Source organism: Triturus cristatus, chromosome 1_2 (genome assembly GCF_964204655.1).
Source record: "Triturus cristatus chromosome 1_2, aTriCri1.1, whole genome shotgun sequence".
NCBI classification, from domain to species: domain Eukaryota; kingdom Metazoa; phylum Chordata; class Amphibia; order Caudata; family Salamandridae; genus Triturus; species Triturus cristatus.
In genome coordinates this window covers 706,174,472-706,200,922 of record NC_140580.1, presented here as the reverse complement: position 1 = coordinate 706,200,922, position 26,451 = coordinate 706,174,472, and the positions used below count along the sequence as shown (strand labels likewise).

The following is a 26,451-nucleotide window of genomic DNA, read 5'->3' as shown; positions in this document are numbered from 1 at the left end:
CAACTATAATACAGTGATGATTGATGTTCTTGACCACGTGGCACAGCTCAAACTAAAACAATCTAGAAAAATCCAATCAAAATCCTGGTTTAACTCAGATCTTAATAACAAAACAGAACACTCAGTCTGAAAGGATATGGCGACAAAATCCCTCTACAGTACACCTCTCACTCCTAAGAACTGCACCGGTTTTCTATATGAAACTCATATTTAGAGAAAGAGACACTTTATTTTACAACAAACATGATCGCACTAAGAACAGAACAAGGGAGTTCTTCAACATCATTAAATGACAAACTACCCTTACTTCCCCACACGGAACAACATCCACCAATGAACGCTGTGAATAAATTGTCAACTTCTTCACTGTTAAAGTCGTGAAAATTTGAACAATCCCTCATCCAAGTCACAAATCTGTCATCCCTACCAACCTTCCCCACTGACTCACATCCCTCAACGGTAGCAACCCCTCCAGATTAATGACTGAATGGTCACAACAAAAACTAAGGTCAACTATGATCTCCTTCAACTGAAAAACAATGCTAATTGGTCTGATTTCAAACCTATGACAGAAAGTGAAGTCTTCAATATAATTGTGAACTTGAAGCCCAAATCCCACACTGCTGATTCTTTCCCATCCACAACAGTACAAAACGTTCCTACCCAAAACAATAGAGAAGTGCGCCCTACTACAACTCAACCAACATATAGATAAATGCAACCTCCATGACACCTTCCAGTCAGGATTAAGGAAAGGCTGTAGCACAGAAACTGCTATTCTGAATATCTTGGATGACATCCATAGATCCCTGGAAAAAGATGATGCATGCCTCCTAATCCTATCTGTGGCTTTTGATACCGTAAATCACTCAGCAATTACTTGAGACACTCAAGGACCGCAGTGAAATCAATGGCACAATCCTTAGATGGTTCACATCTTACCTGCAACATCGCTCACAACAAATAAAAATTAACATTTGTCTCTCGAAGCTTACCCTAGTTACTAAGGGTGTACCCCAAAGCTCAGTCCCCTCCCCATCCCTTTTCAATCTCTTCATGGAACCACATATTGCTATCCTGAATCAAGCAGGGGCCAAATATCACCTATATGCCAATGACACCCAACTCTGCTACAAAATTAAATCACCCAGTGACATCCTACATCTGAACGCCACACTATTCAAAATACAAACTTGCCTTAACACCAACCACTTAAAGTTGAACCCAAGCAAAACTGAACTAGTACTTTACTCCCCTTAAAACAACCCTCTGCCAATCGAAGATTGACTCAAGAATTTGGACACCCTAAATTACTCTCTCACATTATCCAGCTCCTTAAAGTCCTTGGGCATCACTCTGGACAAAAACATGTTAATGAAGGACCACATCAACAACTCAAAGGAGCGCTTTACACACTAAAACACCTCAAGGAAATCAAACCATGAATCCCCTCTAATCTAATAATTTTAAAATGGTAGTGCATTCTCTAGTCCTCTCAAAACTGAAATATGGCAACGCCATTTTCACAGGAACTCTGAAAACTCACCTTGCCCCCCTAAGAAGAGTTTTCAACATGGCTACCCTGCCCCTAACACATTTTAAACAGTTTGAGCACATCTTACCGACCCTCGAGAACCTCAACTGACTTCCCATTGAAGGTAGATGTATCTACAAGACTGCTTCGATCACACACAATGCCCTTCGCACTCATAACCCCAACTATCTAGATACCAAACTTTCAAAAGCAGGAAGAGCCAGGACTCTAAGAAGCTCCAACTTCTTCTCATTTCTCCCAAACCAAAAAAGAAATCTCTCCCAGACATGCTCATTCTCTGGACATGCACCCAGGATCTGGAACTCACTCCCTAGAGATCTCTGCTGCAACCCTTCCTTTTACTGCTTCAAACGGGACCTTAAATACCTACTGCTCAACAAATACTTTAATACACACACAAAATGAGTTATGTTCCCAAAGCTCACACTCAATCCAACTAGTCCCATGGTGGCGGTCAATTGATCATTTCAGCTGTCTACTATGTCATTCATTCCATTAACATATGCTGTTTAATGTCCTCATATTGTAACTACCTTGACTGCCTAACACATTTTTTTGTTTGTATATATGTATGTACTTCAATCAAACTATCTTGCAGTATATGAAAAGCACTCTTATACCTTCGGGTCTATCTAGCACTATATAAAACCTATAAATAAGATAAATAATAATAAATAAATAGCCACTATTGAGCGGTCAAAGCAGCTGCTTAAATGCATGCATGGGTTTCTCTTCTCATTGACGCTGCTCTTTGAGGTGCTCCTCCGTCAACTGATTAACAAACTGGCATGTATACTGCATCCTAGATAAGACAGTTAAACACTTGCAGCTCACATGGCCTTCAACCTACTGACCACAATTTCGCATTCCACCAAGGTCAACACAGCATAAGACTATAGAACTATTTTTTTTTCATCTTGCACTCATACAAGATGCTTGCTCTCCAGTAAAGTGAAAGTATTTTTAGATCAAGCCTACTAGACAGCACATACAATGTCCGTTGCACGGCGTATTGTAGCTTGCGGAGAATATAGAGGGGCTTGGAGACTGCCCATTGTTTACCATTGGTTGGCTTTTCTTCTCACTCCTATTTGCCTGCTTCTTATATGTGCCGCCATTTGTCAATCTTGTGCTTGTCCTTCCTTTGAAGCACTGTCTCGTTACCATTCCTTTCATTGGCTGGTATCTTTGCTTCCATTGCTTGGTTTTCAAGCATTACTTTTTTCTTTGTCTGAAGCACTCCATAAGAGTGTGTTTTTTGAGCCGTCTTCCAGATATATGTCTTTTGCCGTATTGCTCTCAGTCGCCTTCACCCTCCCTTTTGTTTTGTTTGTGTGATTTTCTCCATAGCCTCCTACCACTCGCCCTCCACATTCCCCCATTGCTTTCAAGTTCGTCATCCCCCCCCCCCACCAGTGTTGCTTCTGTGTTCCCCTGTGGTGGTTTGCCCCACCCATCTGCTTCTGTTTTCCACCTCCCATTTCTTTCGTTCCACCCTACTCACTCTTTAAAAAACGTTTATTTTCTTTTTACTTTGCAATTTAACTTGAATTGGTAACTAAAAAGGAAAAGGGGGGTTTAGGGGGCAGCTGAACCTAGGAAAGTGTGGCCCCCCGGGCAGATTGGGAGGGTGGTGCAGTCCAGTGACTGCCATTTTCCATTTGGCTAGGTCAAAGCCCAAAAGTAACCCACAGTATATTTAGGGGGCCAGGTTGGTCTACCAGCCACCATTTTAGGTTTAGGTGACTGGTAGCTGGTAGTGTGAGAGTAGGTTAAAATATTTCTGTCGCATTCCATATAGAATTTTTAGTGCATAGTTAATTGTACTCACAATGGCTGAGAATGACCTGCATGTAGCTGAGGCGATGAGGCTGGTGAGGTAGGCCAGGGGGATGGACCATGTCGTGGGTGGAGAGACTTTTGCCGCTCCGGTTCACCCTCCTCACTAGGCCTCTGCTGGCGTGCCTGCAGCCGTCGTAACATGCTCCCTGCCGCGATCATGGCCTGTGTCGGGGATCTGCAGGTAGCAAGGTCAGCACTTGGGGCCGCACTGTGGCATAATTAGCGGCCTCATTGGGGGCGGGAGCAGGCGTTATAAGGCAGGGCCTTGCAGTGCCAGCAAAGTTGCGTCATCGCAGGATGTAGCGGTAGCAGGAGTAGAACGGGTTGCAACTGGGTCAGCAGTTTTAAGTAGCGTGGCTGAGGCCTGAGCTGCGGGGACCATAATGGTTGGATAAGGTGAGGCGGCCTGGTCACACCCTAGATGTGTACGGGGACCCTGGCAGGAATGGCGAAAGGAAGCGGGCAGCATCTGAGGTGCCGTCGCATTTGCTGAGAGGCGGAGGAGGAGCTCCCGCAGGCACACAGCATTAGTGACCCTCAGGGATTGTTACAGCGTTGCGTTGGGAGATAGGGGTGGCTGGCCTGGGGGCGGGGTCAGAGTAGCTTTTCCATGACACTCAGTATCGAAGGAGCAGGGGGAAGTCTGAAGGAGGGACTGGGAGGGCAACACACAAGGTGGTAGTGGGGGGGGAGAGTTTAAGTACATGAACATGATAAGGAAAGCCCAGATCTCAGGGGTGTTATGCGTGGGCTCAGTACGACGAGGAGTTTCAGGCATGGCTGGCATGGGACCCGGAGCAAATGGGGTGAACTTGATTTGGATTTATGGCAGCACACCATGGGGCTACAAAATTTGAAAAGACTTTCTTCAGTGAAAGCGGGATGCCAATTGTCTATCCCCCCTTTCAGGGACGTCCCACCCGGGGAGGGATGTAGGGGCTTCGAAGGCAATACCGCAGTCAGTGCCCACTTGCTGGGATTTTAACAAAGGGATGTGAACCCTGGAGTACTGCAAATTCCGCCACATATGTTCAAAACGCGCTGGGTGACACCCTATTTTCAACTCCTAAGGGACAAGAGGTGCATCCCAAAGCAAGGGCATGGGACAAAAGCAGCAATATGGGCTGGCCAAGGAGGGCACCAGCAGCAATGGTCAAGCCCAAGAAGAGGGGTGGGGGGGGCAGGGATCTGGTCCAAAAGGCTCGTACTTTGGTTAACCTCGAGAATTTGGAGTACTGGGTGGGGTTCTATAAGGGAACAGAAGAGGCAGACTTGTTGCGGGACGGGTTTCATTGGGGTTTTCATTTGAGGTACAAGGGTCCGAGAACATGGTGGTGGGCTGACAATTTGCGTTCTGCATCAGAGCACAGACAGGCAGTCATGGATAAGCTGGAGAAAGAGATTTCTGAGGGGAGAATGGCAGTGTAGTGCAGTTCCTATTTCCCTAATAGGCTCTGCGCATTGGAATAATATACCCTATAGATTTGGCATAGGGCAGAGGTCAGTATGCCCCTATCGAGTATATTAAACTTAATTACTTCGTGCCAGCTAACTCAGAGGCCACTAGAAACTCCTTGTAAACAAGAAGGAAGTGCTTTTTGGCAACCGCATAAACATGACAACTTTGTTTCCCTTTAGAATCGGAACACTCTCAGAATTGTGGAAACAACAGATAACAGTTTCACTCAGCTAATCGTGCATGCTTAGTTTCTTTAGAGTTACACAGAAAGAATAAACGGGCGTTTATTGAACAGTCTTGTTTCTCGTGTAAGAGATATGAGCTGTTACAATCGTAAGACAGTATGCGAGATATATTATGTACAGCGTAAGTAGAAGAAATAAATAATACTGGGCTAGCATTATCTTTTAGCTGTGACACATATATTCATATACATAAATAACATGAGCTAAAAATGCGAGTACTCATAAGATGCTTCTCTTTTAGCATAATTACTGCACATTTATATAGTATATGTCAATCAGGGTTATATTAGTTCCCACCCACATGAAAAGTGTATAGGTTCTACAGGATGTCAGACACAACAACTGTACACATAACAGTCCACATTGTTACATATACAATTTAACACAAATTCTTTGGACATACATGAAATATACATCACAAGATTTCAACCCCTAATGGGCCGCTTGAACAATTATACTTTTACTCTCAATCTTCCTATTAATTTATCAGTTGTGGATGTGCCATTCATTTTTCACACAGTCCCCATTGGGGATATTTTTAGGTAGTGCATATATGAGGAAGATGTTTTTCTCCTCTTTGTTTTCAAATGTGGGCGCCAGTTGTCCTTAACCAGGTTGAGTCAAATTTGTGCAGACTCCTCCAGCTTGAATGTTGACACGTTTTGGCCTGAGCATTTCAGCCTCTTCAGGACAGAAGAAAGACAGAGTACTAGACCCCCCCGAGGGCAGACAGTCCAAAAGGAAAATGCGCTGTGTCCCGGGAGCGCAAAGTAGGTTGTTCCTGATGGAAGTATTAGATCTGATCTAGATCCTTCAGTTGTGGCTGTGGTGGAGGTGGTGAATAGACAGACCGCTAGGGACATGCAGGTGCTGAAGTTGTTGCAGGTTTTTGTTTTGGAATGCTTGCGCTATGACATCACTTCCAGAGCGCACCACATTCCAGGTGTTGACAATCTAGATACTTCAGATGTGGTAACACAAGAACCATGTGTGTTGTTCTGAAGGGAAGAGTTGATCTGTAGCGAATAAGTGCATGTGGTTCCAACTAATGGAGCTGGATATGAGCAATTGGTTCCAGCCAATGGAGCCGCACAGGGCCATAAGTCAATATCGGCCTTCGCTACCTTCAGACTCTGACTTTGGCTAAATCGGGCCGAGGGACAGTGAGAATCTGAGTATTACTTTACATGTATTCATTCCCGTATTACAAACTTTTTCTGTTTATGTTATATTTCGGGGAGAATGGTGGGCTTAGCCTTTATTGGTAAGTTGTTGTGGAGATACCCCCATCGGCAGGGGAACTGCGTTGTATTATACTGGAGGGTTGAGCAAGGGAGCAGGGTCAAAAGGGATGGGTCAAAAATTATTTGTCTTTGAATCTGCTGCTTCAGGTGTTTCAACAATTGCCTGAGGTTTGCCGAAATGCAGGGGAGACTTGTCTATTTTCCACAGTAATGGTGTGGATGCTTTTTGGGGCTTTTAGAGTATAGAATTTCTGGGGGGTAGGAGCAAGAGTGGTCTCTATTAAGAGGAAGGGGTCCAGGCATAGGGGAGATGAGAGTTATGGATACGACACTCTAAAACGGATCAGAAGCCCATGGGAAGTGGATTATTTTGAAATCAATGGGTTCTTTAGGAGTATGTTCCGTGGCATGTGGTGGGCACTGGGTGGCATGTTGTGGGAAGGATTGTGGGATGATTTTCCTACATATTCTGTGAGGCATGGTGACAGTGTACCAGCTATTAGCGGTACCCCTGGGGACATTAGCTCGCTCGGGCACAGTCATCCGATTTTGGCATGCATTCCTTTCGCATCAAAAGCAGCAAATAGTGGTTGGACACAGGAGGACAGTATGCGTTTGGGCCGCTGGTCATCGGGAAGCTATAAGTGTTATTTGCGGGGACTGGGGGATGAGGGTAGTTCGGTGGATGCTGCTAGATGAATCACTTACTGCTTGTTTTTTTCCTTCCAGGTGTTTCCAGTGTCTGAGGAATTGGAGATTTGGATACTCGGCCACTCGTTCATCAAATGGAGAGCAGTACAGGCGGGATAGAGGGGGTCATTTGGAATTCAATGACTGCGTTTTTTGGGTCACCTGGAGAGGAAAGGGGGAATGCTTGGAGGGATCTCCTGCACACTTTAAATGCTATGATAGTTGGGTCATGGTGTTGGGATGTGCTACTTGTTAAACTTGGGGAGAATTACTTGTTTAGAGAAAAAGAGGTGGTGCTGTTTAGGACCATGAAGAAGGATTTGTTAGAAAAAAAGGCTCATTGGGCTATGGTGTTTGTACTGTGGACTGAGTTTGTGCCGCAGCAGTCTTGGAGGCGGGCAAGTAAGCCGGCTGCAATAGATAGGGCCCGGAGGAAAATCAACAGGAAAGTGGTGCGCTTTTTCAGGAAGATTGACGTTGTCAATCAGACATTAAATTTGAAGCCACAGAGGGGCCGATTCACAGAACTAACTTAAGACAAAATCCTAAACTTACTACTTTTGGTATTCACAGAAGTTAGGATTTTGTCTTAAGTTTGTCTTAAGAAAAACTTAAGACAGACTTAAGACAGACTTAAGACAAACTTAAGACAAACTTAAGACAGACTTAAGTCAGACTTAAGACAGACTTAAGACAAAATCCTAACTTAAGTCTGTCTTAAGTCTGTCTTAAGTCTGTCTTAAGTTTGTCTTAAGACAAACTTAAGACTAAATACTAACTTCTGTGAATACCAAAAGTAGTAAGTTTAGGATTTTGTCTTAAGTTAGTTCTGTGAATCGGGGCCAGAGTTCTTTAGAGGTGATGGAGTACATTTGTCTCGTATAGGTATGGACTTGTATTTGTTGGAAATCAAAGCGGTCCTAGGTAAAGTATTGAACGTTAAACAATAGAGGTGACACCAGGGGAACAGAAAAGGGGGGCAGTGTCACAACCCCCTTGTCTGCGTGGCAGGGGCATGAAAAGTTTGACAGGAGTTTGCAAATGTTGCTTGGCATTGCCAGTTTGGAAATCATGTGCAAGGGGAGGGTAGGCAGGTAGTTAAAGGTTCCGTTTAGGACTTTTGATTACTTATAGGTTCATATGGATACTCATAGGATGTAGGGGGAATAGAAAGTTGGAAATGTTAAAATGCTCATTAAGAGTTAGCTGCAGGATGGTTATGTTTGAGGGGGACCGTAAGGGTGGGGGTGGGCTAGAGGCTGGGTTCACTGGATGTATTGCAATGTTTTTGTTTTGTAAGGAGGTTTGCCAGAAAATGTTGTGATGTGCACCTGTTCCAATACAGCAGCCATTTCCACACACACAAAATTGGTCAGTGTCATTACTGCACCCCTCCCTCTCAAAGAAGGGCTTGGGGGGCAGGTGACCGAAGGGAAGTAGGGGCTCTCTGCTATATTTGTGGAACTTAAATACCAGCTAAGGCTGATGAAGGAATACTGCCCAATGCCTATTTTGACTTGACTTAATTTGTCTGCCAAGAAAACAACAGGCATATTTCTGCACATTGTAAACATGAAGCGTTGTCTCACCTCCTATCTATCTATCTATCTATCTATCTATCTATCTATCTATCTATCTATCTATCTATCTATCTATCTATCTATCTATCTATCTATCTATCTATCTATCTATCTATCTATCTATCTATCTATCTATCTATCTATCTATCTATCTATCTATCTATCTATCTATCTATCTATCTATCTATCCATCCATCCATCCATCCATCCATCCATCCATCCATCTATCCATCCGTTCATTACTCTGCAGTCTCTTGGCAACACATTTTACATACTAGTGGCTATGGATATTTAATGAGATGAGTTAATCTATAGTCTTAACATCATTCATAATTCTGCACGTTTAATATTTACATATGTAGGTATTGTATAGCCTTACTCTAAAGTATCTTTCATATTATTCTGCATTACATCAGACAAGCTTGTATGCCAGAAGTACTTCTTTCGTAACTGCTCATACTTAATTTTATGAGTTGTTTCATAGCCATAGCCATAGTCATTCTGTAACAAATCAGAAATAATTCTGCAAATGTATACAGAATTGGGAAAAGTCTTATTGAAGTGCACATTCTATGTATAAATTTAAGTGACATATATGTATGTAAAGTATGTCACTTATACCTAGCTACAAAACATCTGTGTGCCCGTAGATGATGGTTTTCTTTATGTCCCATCTATAGAAAGCATTAGCTTTCTGTTGTTAAAGAGCTATTATGGACAATACGATTACTTACAATTTGTTTTGGATCAGCCCATTGGGAACCATTGGTTGTTTAGGTCTCGTGAGCCAAAGGCTCTAAGAGACATTTTATATCTGGGCTTTTCAAAGTGCTGCCGTGGCCTAAAGCTACAGTGCACGTGAACGTGCACGCGCGCAGCGCCATGTGTCTTTCCTCCGTAGCGATCGTAATCACGATCACTTTCACTTTCGCGGGCTCCTCTGTTGCTGGCATTCCCCCCTCCCTTCTCGCCCAGCCCTTCTTGTTTCATGTGCCCTGACAAATGCCGTCGGGAAGACTTATACGCCACATACCCTTCTATATTCTTAGTATTACTGGCCCTAGGGGCCGCTCGCATCCCGTCCCGGCTGCACTCTTATTATGCAGATTAACCGCGGCTTTAATGCGCCCCCACCCGGTCCATTACTGTTATGGAAATCCCGGCCCATGCTCATCTTGTGATAATGCCATCGTCCTCGGGGACACCGTTGACCGCTCCGACCCATCCTGCGGCACGTTATCTGGCCACCCTCCCATGAGACCGGGACACAATCTTTTGCTTCCTGGCGGTCTCTTCCGTTCCACCGTGTTGACTCGAGGTGCCTCTGTTGCAAGCCTGCTGCCTGCAGCCTCGTCGGCCCTTACAGCCCCGGGACATGGCTTGATAGCGCCAAACACCACCGTTCTGGCTCCAGGTGCTAGTGCCGTCCTGCCTATGTTCGTCGCCTCCTCGCCAGCGTCCCTGCTTCTTTTCCAGCGCGTCAACTTCTTTCACGTTCATTCTCCTCCCCCGTGGATGTTGGATTTACAGTGCTATGAAGTGGCCACAAAACTGGTAGCAAGTGGGCTATAAAAATCAGGTTCTTGCAAACTTCAATTCTGTTGTAAGAATAGGATTTACACACGGGCTCCAGTGTACATTGTGGTAGTTTTGTTAGGTAAAATATGGTATTCAAGGAAAACGAAAGCCCTTTGAAGTATTTTAAACAACCAGGCATAAGTGTGCCGCGCTTTATGTACGAGTTGCAGCTTCAGAGCTGCATCTCACTGTGCTTTTCCATCACCAGCGGCACATCACAGCAGTCTGCGAGCCCCACATTAACAATGTTGTTCCTGCTTACAATTCACATGCTTTACTTGATCTTGCATTCCCTATAAGTGTTTGCTTCTTCCAGGATGTTACTTTTTTTTCCAAGCAGTATATTACACTTATCTCCCCTCCTCATAACCTAATTTCCATTGACTCGTTCTTCAGCACCGAGAGGTCATACCAATGGCAACAGGCTATGCAAATATGATCACTCCACTTCAAATAAAAAAGTACAAAAACATTTTAAACGCCAACAGCTCTAACTTTAAGAAATGCGAGACCTATTTCATTGCAAATGCTTGTATACATAAGCGGTCAGTCAGGAAAGTGGGGCGGGGTGGGCTGCAGCCTCGTGCATTCTGTGGAAGGCAAGGGATGTAGTGCATTGGATATTAATCTCAGACAATAATGCCGCATTATCCTTTCCGAAACGTTTGTGTTGAGGCTCAGTTAATTAAGTCTGCAATTTAAACAGGTATTGCCTGATTGATTTTAAAACATCAGCAGTTTTTAAAATTCGAGTGTCCCCATATATGCGACCTAAAAGCCTCCCATGGAGTACCACAGTGTTCCACAGACCCTACATTCAACTCAAAATAATCCACAATTGTCATTCGAATTTCTTTAGTGAAAACCACATACTATAGTGCCTGATGGAGAAAGAGAGGCACTATGACAACAGTTCCTTAAGAGAGTGGGCAGCTCCAGCACCACTGGGGAGTAACTTAATAGTGAGTTATTATAAGAGTTTTGTATAGCGCTCAGCTACCCGCACAGGGTTTCTTGGCGCTTTGGCAACAGGTCGGGTCTGGCAATTACAACGGAATCAGACCATCCACACTGCTACACAAAACACTGCTGCACGCCGCACACTGCTGCACGCCGCACACTGCTGCACGCCGCACACTGCTGCACGCCACACACTGCTGCACGCCTCACACTGCTGCACGTCTCACACTGCTGCACGCCTCACACTGCTGCATGCCGCTGCACGCCACACACTGCTGCACGCCTCACACTGCTGCACGTCTCACACTGCTGCACGCCTCACACTGCTGCATGCCGCTGCACGCCACACACTGCTGCACGCCTCACACTGCTGCATGCCACACACTGCCACACACTGCTGCACGCCGCACACTGCTGCACACCGCACACTGCTGCATGCCGCACACTGCTGCACGCCACACACTGCTACACAAAACATTGCTGCACGACACACACTGCTGCACGGCACACACTGATGCAACCGGCACACTGCTGCACGCCACACACTGCTGCACACTGCTGCATTACTCACTGCTGCATGCTGCACGAAACTGCTGCACGCAGCACACTGCTGCACGCCGCACACTGCTGCACGCCGCTGCACGCCACAGTGCTGCATGCCTCACACTGCTACACGAAACACTGCTGCACGCAGCACACTGCTGCACGCCGCACACTGCTGCACGTCACAGTGCTGCATGCCTCACACTGCTACACGAAACACTGCTGCATGCCGCACACTGCTGCACGCCGCACACTGCTGCACGCCGCACACTGCTGCACGCTGCACACTGCTTTTATGCGAGTTTATGCTACTGACATTGTAAATGACAATGCCTTTTATTTGTTTTAAAACCAAAACATAAATAAAAGGCATTGTAATTTTACAATGCCAATAGCTCAAACTCTTATAAATGCGAGACCTATTGCATTGCAAATGCTTGTTTTCTTCTGCATCTCATTTGCTTGCATCGTTTTTGATTACTTTCCTTCCTTTTCTCGTTTTAGTCCCTCCCATTGAGCATCTTAACAATCCTTTTGATTGGGTGCCTTGTATCATTTCAAAGTTCCACATTAGTGAACTCATCATTTTTAGGTCCCGTCTGCTAGACAGTACATGTGCTGTGTGTTGCGATAAATGTTATTACCTTAGAGTGGGCTTTGAGCCTGCCCATTGCCAGCAATCGGTTGGCTTTGTCACTCTCACTTTCTTGCTTCATATTTGTCAGCTTGTGTGGCCTTTCCTTGCACTTGTGTTTCTCCTCCCCCTGGAGCATGGGGCCATTACTTGTATCCTTCAACTGCTCATTTTCCGAGCATTGCTTTTTCCTTCAGCATTCCACATGAGTGCATGTGTTTTACAGCTTTTTCTCTATTGTATTTCTCTTCCCCCCTCTGACGTGCTCTGTATTCTACTCTCTCACCTATGTGCTTATCTTTTCCTGCTCAACTTTACTCTATTATCACCCATTTGCTTATCTTCCAACCATATCCTCTGTGTTCCTTTCCCCACCTGAGCCCTCTGTGTTGCTACTGGCCCACAACTAAAGGTGGGCAGTTAACTCCGCTCCACCAGCGAAGTTTTCCAAAAACTCCGAACTCGTAGCGGAGCGTAGTTTTCTGGTGCAGACGACATGAGTCTAGAACATACCTACCACTCCTAAATGGTGACCTGCTCCTGCTGCTTTCGCTGCTCCAGCTGGAAGAATTCAATTAACAGGAAGAACAGCAGTGTGCATGGTGTATTGTGTGAAGGCATGCCTGATAGGGTCAAGCATGCCTTCATGCAAATACACCATGCGCACTGCAGTTCTTCCTGTTAATTGAATTCTCAGAGGCGGAGCATCGGAAGCCGAGTGCAGCCAGCAGCAGGAGCATGAAGGTACCAGGAAGGACGGCAGTGGCGGGCTGCGGCTAGGAGACTAGCGGCCGAGCTGCACTGCCGTGGACAGCCAAGGGTGTAACAAAGGCCCCCGCAGCCCCCACGGTGTGGGGGGGCCCCGAGCTCCAGGGGGCCCCTTCAGCCTAGTACCCTGTTAGCAGAGCTACTGAGTGTGGTCGGAGGGGGCCCCCTTCATGCACTTTGCAGGTGGGTCCCCTCAAGTTTCGTTACGCCACGGTGGACAGCTGGGGCCGCCATACCCACCCACCAAGGAGGAGGCTCAGGACAGGTAAAGTCAGGCTCTACTATGCGGGGGTGGGAGGAAGGTGCAGGGGGTGCTGAGGGGGGGCTGTGGAGGGGCTGTAGCGGGGGCAATGTATGGTACAGGTAACGTCACCAGGCCACAGAACTCTGCGGAATTCCACAGAGTTTTCCAGTAACTCTGTGAAATTCCGCAGAGTACAATTCCACAAACTCTACCCAGGGTTACCCACAACCAAGCCAGGAATTCATGTTTTGATTGGACATAAATGACGAGCTTCCACAAAAGAAGTCCCTGCCCTCTATGCAGCTGTGTTAATTTTGATTATTGATCCAACTGCCTCAGCTTCAACTTTTAGGGGCATGCACCTGACATTGTAAAGCTATTAAAGTGTTGTAGATAATTAGAAAGTGTATATTTGTTTTCTCTGGCAGCAGCAGCAGAGATGGGATTTGGGCAGTCATTAACCTATGTGGATATTTAGGTCTGGCTGGTAAGTTCAACTGTCACTGACCTTTTAACCTTAACCAATACTATACAACAGTTCTTTGCTTCTGCACAAATGCATATCTATTCCCATGCTATTTACCAGTAATGCTTCACATGACCATACAACATTCTTTAAAGCCAGACCGATTCGCACTGCCAATGCTTGTTTTCTTTTCAATTACTGATCCAACTTAGAAAAATTATTCTTGCTGGATTCCCACAACCGGACTCAAGATAGAACAAGACCGCTCAGCCAGAATGCCTTTGTAATGGGAAGCCAAGTGAAATCATCGTGCACACTGTCCTAGAGATCTTCAATGAGGAAACTCTGAGACCAGTCCATCTGGAAGATTCCTTCAGTACCCTCACTCTCTTTATGGACAACTGCTTCCCAGAAATTATCCAGAAAATATTTTCTTAGGGCACCTAGAAAACCAGAAGCTCAGATAACTTTTCTCTGGGTCCAGTGAAGGTCCTCTGCATGTGGTCACAAACTCAAGCACTTGACAAGTCTTTATTAGGAGCGGGGTCACTTCTATCCTTATCTTCTCTCTTTTTTATTTCATCACTGGGCTCTTTTCCTCACTTTGGGCTTGTGGTCATTTCCCCTCAAGCCTTTTTAGGTCTCGCCTGACCCAGCGCATGCGCTGGTCTGGCGAGAATTATTGAGAGGGCTCCAAAAAGTGCTACCAGGCCAGCCTAGAGCTACAGTGCATGTGCGCAGGCGCGCGCGCTGCACTTTACCGAGATTACTTTGATGTTTGATCGCGATTGCGATCACTTTCACTTTCGTGGCCGCACGGCCGCTTGGCATTGCCAATAGGTCTCGCTTTTGGGACCTTATAAGTATTTAGTTATGCAACTGTTGCATAGCTAAACACTTATAAGGTCCCAAAGGCGAGACCTATTGGCTATGCCAATGCATGTTCTATAATGTAGTACACAATGAATCGCTCAAGAAGTGAAAAGACACAAATATTGTTATGACCATGGCCACAAAGACTCAAACTTCAACAAAACCTGTAGCACACTTGGTGCAGGGTTCACATATCTGATATCTTCCCGCCTGTTTCTCTTTCCATACCCTTCCTTTCTCATCGCACTTCAGATCTTGGGTACGTAGCGGACTAACTCTTTTCTTTCCACTTTCATAACATTGGTATCTTAGGCTTGGTGAATGTTTTTATGCCTCAATAAGTGTTTTTAATGTTTTGTATCCAAAGGTCTAAGACACCAAATATTTCCTTAAAGTTTTTTTTCAAAGTCTAGGAGTAAAGTGACGCAGTTGAGCAAACACCTACAATAGACTTGGCGAGAATGATACAGGTTTAACTTTCTTTTTTTTTCATTTTTAAAGGATTTTCTAGGCATGTTCAATTTTAAAGCCTATTCTCTGAACGGATGATATGTCAAGGAGCTATAAATATCTCTGCGTATTGTATAAAATAAGGGAGTGGTCTCTTATTGCAACATGGGTAGCAGAGAGTACGACGTCTTCCTCCATGACAGTGTTGCTTTCCTCCTTATTCACAGTAGAAGGAAAACCACAAACCACCCACACACAGCTGCATAAGCTGCCCATTCAGGGCTTTAAGTGGGATGAAAAAACTGGGGGGTATCTCAAAGGGGTGTGGCCAATGTAATTAAAGGCGTAGCTTAAAAACAAGTAAGCTAAAAATCTATGCTTAGCATAGTGTGCCGCTGGACTTGTATTTTGCTGTTTCTGTCATTGCAGCCAGATATATAATACAACAAGTAACATCATACCTACAACAAGTCAGTACTAGTGGCTCTGTCAGTGGTTGTTAGTTGCATAAGATAAATAAGCAGCAACTATGGTTTGTTATATATAATATTGAAAAAGCTTAGACTTAAAGCCCTGGTGACACCACTACAATGCTGCTACTCCAGAGATTCAAAAAGAGAAGGGAAATCCAGCGAGAAAATGACTCTCTTTAAAGGATTTCCCTTCCCCTACAACCTCACCTGGCATGACGTCATGCCGTAACTTCTCCACTAGTGAGAAGTGAGCAGTGTGAGCAGTGCACATCGATGTGTCTGCAGCCTGGAAAAAAACAGATTTCCTGTGCCAGGGCACAAAACAGAGCCCGATAGAGACCCGTTTCGAGGTCCCCTTTAAAAAACTGCAGGTGCTCAGACCCGGTGTGACCCGGCCCACTTAAAGCCCTGTGCCCATTGAATGGATCGTGCCCCGTAAACAAGAATGGTGCCTAGGACAATTGAGAGAGTGAATGGAACAGAAGTGTGAGAGGCACCCAAGTCTGAGCTGGGAAGGTAAAAGCAAGAGAGAGTGTTTAAGATTACGACTAAAATGTCGGCGAGGTTAGATGGGGTGATGCCAGAAGAAATGGAGGAATTTCAAAGATGGGGAAAGTACAAAAATTGAGTCATAAAAAGGGTGAGTAGGCCTTTCTGCAGAAAATGCAGATTTATTGGATTTCTGCAGATTTTGGTCATTTTCGAAATTCCCTTCAGAATGTTGAGGAAATTGCTGCCCGATTCTGGGAGTTTTCTGTAGATTCCCTAGCCTTGGCTTACATTTCCTGGCAGAGAGAAAGAGTGGAGTAGACTCAGAAAGAAGGTCATGGAACCAAGAAGTAAGATCAGGCCAACACTTCAATAATGGGAGGTACTGTGCATTAGGGTGCTATCTCTAGCTGCTACAAATTTAAGAAGATTTACTTTTTTTAGGTATGGTTTTAGCCAAGATACTTTCATTTTGCTAAGATTAAATAGATAATATAATTACTAATAGAGGATTTCATCCAACGCTCTTTATCCATCCTTCTATTGTTGTGTCATTCACATTTGTCTTCTACCCACTGAGGCATAAAACATGGGGCAATTCGTCAACCTACTTCTGCCTTTGACTACCATCATTGTGAATGGTCGCCTTATGCTCTTTCACAAGAAGCACATCCGCACACAGAGTAGTCCCCTTAGTGTTCTGAGACCCCAAAAATATTTTTGATTTTAGGTTGTTTTTTATCTTGGCGAGGGGCTAGAGCTCCCCAACTTGAAAGATTTGGAAAAGCAACCATGAGTCTAAACAAGAATTGGCATAGGAAAAAAGACTGGCAGCCAACTCCTGACTTACTGGCTTTGCCATTGCTTGTTATTACCATGTGGGGAGAGCTGTAGCCCAGAAAGTCCTCGCACCATTCCTGCTCACAGCAGTGCTGTCAAAATAGCCAAGTGACAACATTCAAATGTGTGTTGATACACTTACTAATCTTAAAATCGCGATTGCCCTTCTTTCCGAAGGGGGTAAAAAAAAAACGACACCCAAAATCAAAACTTATTGAAACTTAATAGGAGAGCCCCAGATGGATGGCAACACCCTAAAGCATTTGGACAATCAAACATATTCAACACAATGGTGCAGAGGAGTTACATAAAGCCTCAAACCAATGATTTTTCCTCGCACATAAATATGTTGATCTGTGGAGAATAACCTGGGGGGGGGGGGGACTGGAGGCCTCTCTTAATCTCCAATACAAGCGAAATGTAGGCTTCCTGACATTACTTTACTCTCTTTTGGTCCTCCCTCCCCTTTAGTGAAAAAAGAAAAAACACTGAAACAGATAATGTATGGAAGGTAAAGACAGGGATTGAAAAAGAGTAGATGCCTTTTCTCAGGACAGTACAAGCTCAATACACCAATTAGTACACAAACTATTCTCTATACCAGTATTTTGTCAGCTATCTTTGAGTGGTAATATGTTAGTTTGGAGGGTTAGATTAGTGTGTTCCTCTTGCTGCTCGTGTGCAAACGGTAATTTGTGCTTGAGGAAGTTGCCAAGGGGTCTGCTAATCAGGCAGTCTCAAGTCCTTGAACTGGGTGGCAGGGACTGTGTTCTGCTGGAATGTTGCAAGCATAGGATGGACTCTAGTACGGCAGCTTGGATAGGACCCTGAGTACCCTCGGGCAGCGATAAAGGAGGCCACTGCAAACAACCCATTTGTGGTGTTCCCACAAGTGGCCACACAAAAAGCACCAGATTGCACAAAAGCCTCAAAACAGACCTTGCTGCTAGGGGAGTGGTGCACCAGGGTAGCACAATCCTGTTTTGAAAGTTGTTTATAAATCCTTGCACCAGGCCTCGGGGATCCAGTAGATGTACAGGTCTGAACTAAGTTGTCCGAAACTACCATCAAGGCATATTGCACATCGCTTCCCTCAGAGTCTTTATCTCTTCTACCTCTTCATATTTTAAATCTTCTGCCTCTTCCAATCCCCACCCTATTTGGTAGTCCGCTTACCACCTATTAGAGTTCTTGTAAAATACTTACATCTTCGCAGTCTCACAACTGGTCTTTTTCGACGTTGAAGCCCTTCTACATCTTGTACAATTTGGGACAATTAATATGATCTGGTCTTCGTTTCCTAACTCATACTCCAAAAAAATTAATGCTTCAGTTTGCCAACCACATGCAGCATTTGATGTGGCCAAGCCCAGTTCGCCCAATTAAAAAGTGGTAAACAAGGGAGGGAAAGGTTTATATATCCTATTTATATTGTGCATGGCACCTCAGAGATGCGCAGAGACGCAGTCCTCATCCCATCCTCCCAGGAGGGAAGGATTTAAAAATTCTGGAGATATGTTATACCTAAAAGAATTGTGAGTAAATGCACACCCCTCTTACCACACTTCTATGGGTTGGGAGGGTTAGTCTTTCCGAATTTCCCAAAAAGGGTTTCCCAATGTGGATATAGGGTGAGGAGTGTGACAAAGAAGTTAGAAAGATGAGGGTTGAGGCGAATTACAGGTAACTAATCTAGACATTATGGGAACTTGAAAATGCAGAGCACCATGCTCTTTGGGTCCATTTCTTAAGACTACTTTCTGCTTTTGTTTGTAACCTTCATTTTATTGTAGATGTTGACAAGTATCCATTTTTGCGAGGGTAGGATGTTTTATATTTGTGATTTTTTTTTTTGTATTCTACTTCATTTATTTTCCTTAATTATGGCTTCTGGTGACTGGTTCTCTGTCCCCCGCCCCCCCCCCCCCTCAATCCCCCTGAACCCATTCACCTAACCACCATGCAGCCAAGGAAGCCAAGCTCCAGAGTTGAGCTATCCGTTTTCAGATTGGAGTAAACTGTCTCATGAGGCCAGTCGCACACAGTTCTGTATTCCAAGGCAGAAGAATTCAGGGTGCGAACGTTCAGCGATCAGGGCGTTTTCTGATATTTACATCCGGAAAAGGCATTTGACCCTTTACAGTTTTCATTCACTAATCAGAACTTTGCGTTCCTATTTGAACTCTAGCTTTCAAGGAGTAATTGAAAAAGTTGCATTCAAAGCTGATGATTCAGACTCTGAACGTGAATCTACGTGATCTATACTAAAAAAATCTGAGATAATTTTTCATTGTGAAATAAGTGCTCCTAATTCAAATAGTAAACAGGAGAGAACTTCAAAGTCAATGGCACCGATTCGGATTTTGTTAGAATGAGCGTTCTATTTATCACACCTGATAACTAACAATACTGCTATTTGCTATTTTTCGGGTGCAATAAATAACTCATATCATGAGTTTTTGCTGAATCACATGCGGATTATGGTGCTTAGGGCTCCAAAATCCATATGATACGGTAAATACTGTACACTTTTCCCCTGTTAAATTCCGGCATGTGTGATCTGTCGAAATTTAATGAAGGGTGAGATATTGAACACACCCGGTAATTACCAAATGTAACAAATACCACCCAACTAGGAATACCAATCCTTGTGCAAACAGAAGCTTACGCAGAAGTTAGAAAATTCCGACTAACTTGTAATCATTGCTTTTGTTTACCTATTTGCATTTATGTAGCGCAATCGTGATGTACACTGTACATCACGGATGGTAATGGGGGTAATACAAGATTTAAAGATCAAGTAAGAATTTAAATATTTAAATGACATTACATTTCGAACATATGGGGCGGCTCCTCCGCTAAGGCGGAGGGGCATCGCCCCACTGCTCTCAGAGCAGTGGAAAAGTGAAAAATGAAATGATAATAACAAGGTTATTATCATTTTATTTTTCTTTGCTGCGGGGCTGGGTTAGGGCGGGCGGGGCTGGTGGCTCAGGGAGGAGGAGTGGATTGTGCAAACTATGGGGCAGATCTACAAGAAAGTGCTGCAGCGCAGCACCAAAAGCCCTTTGGCTGCGCCATGCTGCGGCACTTTCAGAACACAGGAATGCGTCATATTTAAAATTATATGTCGCATTCCTGTGCTCTCCCCTGTGCTGGCGCACAAACAGCTGCCATGCGCCAGCGCAGGCACCCTTGCACCATGGTGCAAGGATGCCTGCGCCATGGGGAGATTGTTTTTGTGCAGGAAGGGGCACCTTCCTGCACAAACACTATCACTTCAGGGATTTTCCTCTTTCAATGTGTGCTGTAGAATGCCGCACGCATTGAAAGAGGAAAAGACGAGGAGAAATGAAAACATTTCTCCTCATTGCGCCTCTCTACACCACCTCTAGGGTGGCGTAGCAAACAGACGCATTTCCAGATTTACGATTTCTCATAAATCTGGAAATGTGTCTAGTTCCATGGGTGTTGCGTGGAAACACCCATTGCAACACCCATAGAACGCCCCTTTCACGCAAAGTGCTGCGTATAAAGCGGCCATATTTACAAGGACAGGAAATTTTAATTCCTGTCCTTTTAAATATGGGGCAGAGCAATGCGCTGCCAGTGCGTCACAAAAAGTGACGTAATGGCAGCACAAGGGGCTTGTAAATCTGCCCCTAAGTGCGCATGACTGCTTGGACGGCCATCCTGCCCAGCCAAACCGTCATGTGTACTTTGCATGTTCCCCTCCAGGCTGCATTACACAGCCTGGGGAGAACATGCCCAGGCTACCATTCCCCATCTGAATGCCGATCCATATGCTCAGACCAATCACAACGCTGAATTGCAGCATTGTGATTGGCTCATGGGAGCCTGTTTCGGGACTCTTCAGCAATGACGGAGGAGAGACTCAGGCGGCATCGGTGCGAGGAGGTGTTTTTTTTATATATATATTTTGTTCCTCTCCACCACCCCCGTTTTCTGACAGCCGCCACTGCACATGTACACACTGGGATAGATTAATAAATATACCCAAACAGTGAAGTGTCACGTCCTGGATTAAAGCACTGTACCCTAGTTCCAAATTCTACATCTTAGCTGCTGACCACATGCAGTTCCATAGGAAGAATGCTTATGGACCTCGTTGTGACTGTTCATCCACTAAGACTCGATTAACAATCTCCATCCCTTTGATCCATCTGTAACTTGTGTTTGGTTTTACAGACGACGTAACCCCATGATCCTTTGATTTGTGGTTGTTTGCTTCGATTTCCTGTGATCTACCCAAATTATTGGACTACTTTGGTGGTGTGCCTTTTTCCTCCACGCCCAGACATGCCTCTCATTCTCTTCTCTAATTTCTTTAAGAGTAAAACTACTAACCTGTCATTATCATGGTTAACAAGTACCAAAAAGTTGTTTTTCAGGGTGTCAGTCCAAGAAAGAAGTCTGGAGACTGTAATTTGTGAAACTTTTATTTGAATGATAAAAACATACAAAGATGAAAAAAATCAGACCCAAATATATCTTTTTCAGATGTAGTACCTTGTTATTAAAAGAAAAATTGTAAGCTGGTTCACCACTTTATCAGGGGTTAAAATATTTATTTTTATATTTCAAGGCACTATATTCTCACACGTCTTGAGCAAGCAAAGAGATGCATGATTCACCGAAACTAACTTAAGTTTCACGCAGTAATTGGGTATTTTTTTGTGTCAGTGGGAGTGAGTCACTGGAATGCTGTCATAACAACACTAATTCAATACCAGTATTTGCAAAGTAATGTAAAAAGGGTTCAGTTCAATGTTTCTCTGAAAAATGTCCCCAATGTTTTCAATAAACGCTATTTCTTGGTAGATCTCCATGATTTTAGATTCTAATAAATTTGAATATTTACTTGTCAGCAGAATGACATATCCAAGCATTTAGGACATACAGATGGCACTGGAGGCCAGTCCTTAAGATTCAGCAGCCCAGAAACCTGATATTTTTTTTTATTTTACAGAGTTTTATACAGCGCACACTTGACCCGAATCGGGTATCAGAGTGCATTACATAGCACCAGTTGCATTACATGAGGACACATTCATTTTATTTTGTTAGGCACTGGGAGATTAAGTGATTTGCCCAGAATCACCGGATGTTCAGCGTCATTGCCGAGACTCGAACCCAGTTCCCCAGATTCGAGGTCGACCGCCCTAGCCGTTAGGCCAACTCTTCTCCCCGAGGATAAATATGCACTAATGTTAACGGGTAAGCCCGCCACGCCACGAGGAACCCCAAAACAATAGGTGAGACTTGTAGGTGATGGAGGAGCCTTTTGGATTCTGTTGTACAAGAAAGGAGCATACCCATTAAAATGTAGACATCTTGACACCAGTCCTGCCCTACACAAGCATCACACAATCAGGACATTTGAAGGCTTTCGACAGGGCTAACATGGCATCTAGTCATGCTGAGCTCATGAACACATTTGCAATTAGCCCAGTGGCGTTCAAGGTTTCCTAGGAACTTAAAAGTACTGTCTAAGCATAAGACCTCAAACGTTGACCCATGCCTTTGATTGCAAACGCGATACACTTAAAATGCAGAACTATCCCTCTATCCGTTGAGTCTCTTTTTCAGAGTCTATCCCTCCCACTACACACAATCTGCTCAAGCCTTCCGTGACCTTTGGCATCTGACCTAAGACAGCTGGAATGGTCCATAAGCCCATGCAGGATTCTTAAACTCTACAATGGTAACCTAGGCTGATTCACTAATATAAGTTAGATTTTTGCCTCAAGTTTTCATATCATCTTTGCCTAATCTGGATGAAGACTCCCTACTTCCTCACGTGTAACTCCTGGGAAAATGAGAACCCTCCCTCCTGCACTTGGTCTCTACAAAGTCCTAGGTAATTTGTAGGCAAACTCAAGGCTAACTTTTACACTTGTCCTCCTTCAAATGCCTTTTATGTCTTGTGGTTCGATTTGTCATCTATTTGTTTGCTGTGAAGTTCTGTACTCCACTGTTATTTCGTTGCGATGGGGGCTACATCCATACATTGATAAAAAGACAAAATAAATTAACATTTTTTAAAGAAACAGTATCAATTGTACATACAAACTATTTAAAATGACATTATTTACATAGACCGGTTTAAGGTGTATTTACTGTACAGCAATTTCTCTGTTGCTTTATTTCAGAGATGCCAAATATTGCACCTCTGTTCATAATACCTGAATTTCCTTCGAGCCAGCTCTTAGAAAATCACTGCTATGCACCTTGGAGGCATTATCAATTAAAAGTGGTAAAAAAATTACAAAATTGAGTAATATGTTTGTTTTGAATTAAACTTTCACATGGACAAAGGCAATCATTAAGAGCAGTTATAAAACTACCTTCTGGGATGTAACCTGTGACTATTGTCTGTAAACAAGGCATTGGTACCCGAATGCCTACGACTAGGTAGCCAATGCTGGGGTATATCCTGGGTCACTCCGGTGTCCTCGAAGCGATGAGGCCATGTTAACACAGGCGTTCTTCGGCCCGTGTTGCGTAAATGAAACCTCTTCTCTATAACTCATCCTTAGGGCGGATACAGTCTTGTTCGGCCAGGGTATTTCCCTCCTGTGGTCTCAAGAATCCTGAGTCACTGGGCCGCCCACTTCCTCCTCCGGGTAATGGCAGCTGCAGCCATCTTCTGCTTCCGCTGTTTTGACTATCTGTGCAGGAACTAGACATAAAGGAAGGAACTTTAGAAATCTCAGTCTATAAGGGTTCAGCTTTCAGTTAAACCCCACACAAGAGTAAAGGTTTCCGATTGATCTAAACACCAAGTAGTCAAAGAGTAGCCCAAGCAAACATTTTGCGGACATTGGAAATGGGCCAAGGGATAGCTTGTTTGCTAAGTATAATTGTAATTATGTAAAGTTGTGAAGACTGGATTAACAATTTGGTCTCCTGACTCCACCATTAAGGCTTTTGCCACCAAATCAAATCATCTACCACAGATAGATAGACTTGCTTCAGGGCTCACCCATACCCGAGTCGGAGTTTTCACTCTATCTTCTTTTTAACATTTGTAGGGTTTAGGATGTTAACTATTAGGCAGTACATCCATGATGCAAAATCACAATGTAATACAAATACAAATTTAGAGAGAACCCTATGGTCATTTCCATTCCCAACGTACATAGAAAGGGTCCATCCTGTCAATGGCACATTGCCTTTCTACAACTTGTACAAGTCTTACCTGGAGGTCAGTGGAGAGCAATCAAAGAAATGCACTGGCCCCCATTATAGGTACACCTGCTTTCCATTGATTAATGAGAGATCAATCAGACTGCCAACCACCACCATAACACACATGGGATCATTTCAAGAATGCACTGCCTTGCAGAGAAATAAGGGAATTGATTTGTTGGCATTGTGGCTTGTATTCATAAATAGCTGGTGGATTGGGGGACAGTGACATATGTTACGAGAGACTGACATTCCCGCATTATAAAGTGTGAACATGACCCGTATGGGTATCAGAATACTGTACAAAGGAGCGACTGATTTGAATACAGAATATTTATTTTCAATATTCATAGGTTGCTGGCTTTAGTAGGTTTGACTAGATGGCCTTCCGAGAAGGTATTGGTTAAATCCAGGTAAAATTAAAGCACGGCTTGGACTGCTGCCCAGGGTTATAGTTTGAGTCATTCTGATGTCAGTTTTTCAAAGATGTGTACTTGGAAAAGGAAAAGTCTTCTCATTTGCAATGTTTATTATTTTTATGTATACACAACAAAAACATTGGATTGGTGTTCCAATGCCTGGTACAGAACCAGCACATGCAGTGCCAGGGTGAGACCAAAAATACGGGTAATAGTCTCAGTTTGTGCTTAATCTGTAATATAAATAAATACATATCTGAATAAATACATAAATAAATAACAGCGCAGGTGCCTAAAATTATTTTTGGAGAAAGCTGCCTACTCTCACCACTGGTGCTGCTCACTTTTACCACTGGAGTTGCCTACTCCCACTAACAGCACTTACCAAATTGGACTACCTGACCTGAGTTGGGGGCGATTTCAGCTTCCTCCAGAGAATATATTGAAAAAAGTGGGTCAAACATGAAAATGGTCGCCTTGTGGAGTAGTAAAGGACAAACACAATTTGGGCACAATGTACTGTTCACGCTCCATGGTTCTGGTGCCCCTGTACCTGCTGCCCTAATGATACCCATTATTCTGTCTGCTAGAGATTCTTGCACTGCTATTGCTAGTAATGTACATGCTCTCCGTTTGCAGAGAGCGTACACTGTTACTATGTTTGCTATACCTGTTCATAATGCTTCAGTGAAGCATAAAGATCCTTAAACAAGCACTGGCAATGCCAATAGGTCTAGCTTTAAAGGAATTTTGTATGGTAATATGAAGCATGACAAGAATGGCTATGTTTTTGTGTGGCTGCAAAGAACTGTAGAATAATATTGGTGAAGGTTAAAAGGTCAGGTGACAGTTGAAGCGTCACCTGTTACCCTCTGCATTCTGCCTCTTCATCTACCTCTGAGGTAGGTCTTTCTAGACAACCTTTTGGTCTGTCCACCTTCTGGTAATTCTCTCAGAGGTCACTATCAGCATGACTTGTTCTACTCTCTGTGCGTATGTTGGTTCAACTGATATGCTCCATTTCCACCACACACAAAGCATTAAGAGAGAAACTGGCAAATTAACAGTCTTCTAATGGTACAAAGGAATTAGAAATAGGGCTTGTAGCATTTGTTTTACTGATCTCACCCAACACTGCCACACATTACCACTGTCAAGTCTACATTATGTCCGTCTTTCACGCCTTCCTTCCTTGCAAAGAAGACAGTCAAGAGTAGGCGATGCAAGCATGCTAAGCCTTCGGATTGGCTGAGCACATCTCAGCATCCAAAAGAGGTTGCTTTAGATGAGCAACAATGAAATAAACACCTCCTTGGGTTGCCATTTTGCACTTGAGTGCAGTGAATCTGTGCTACTGCTGTGCGCATTGCTTGCTGGTCAAGTCACAGACTGTGTTGAGGAACGTAAGCCCCGTATTGCCTGGTGCTGTCAAGGTGGGGCACGCTCCTAATAAGAGTACAAATGGTGCTAGATCATGCAAATTAGGAGGTCTGGGGTTTGTGGTCCAGTTACCTAATCAAAGAGCTGATCACTTGAAGATGAATCGGAGTCAGTGCCTGTTGCTGCGCTTGTTATCTCAGCGTTTGTACCGCAGTTTCCTTTCTTTTCCATCCAAAACCAAGTTGAAAAGAGGGTGTGCTTTTACTTTTCATTTCCATCTCACAATGTCTCTTGGGGATTTCCCACATCAATAGCCAAGCTCTCTCCCACATCATTAGCCAGGCTCTGATTCTATCATTTCTACTCCCTCGCGGTTTGTTTTTTTCATTCAGCACCAAGTCCCATGATGTGACTTGTGAGCTAAAACCTTTAATGATAAAAGTGGTACCTCAAGCCCTAGCATGCTTAGCGCGATCAGATGAAAAACCAGAGCTGGAATAAGATCAC

At 44.1% G+C, this 26,451-nt stretch overlaps 1 protein-coding gene across 1 annotated transcript in view; it reads right to left on the bottom strand.

The window, feature by feature from the left end:
* Positions 1–21,375: 21,375 nt before the first annotated feature.
* LOC146867868 (tumor necrosis factor receptor superfamily member 9-like) overlaps positions 21,376–26,451 on the bottom strand; it is a 73,345-nt gene continuing 68,269 nt past the window's right edge. The window contains exon 8 of the mRNA XM_085608577.1: positions 21,376–23,636. Within this exon, the coding sequence (XP_085464703.1) occupies positions 23,539–23,636 (98 nt within the window). The 3' untranslated portion in view covers positions 21,376–23,538. The remainder of the gene's footprint in view (positions 23,637–26,451) is intronic.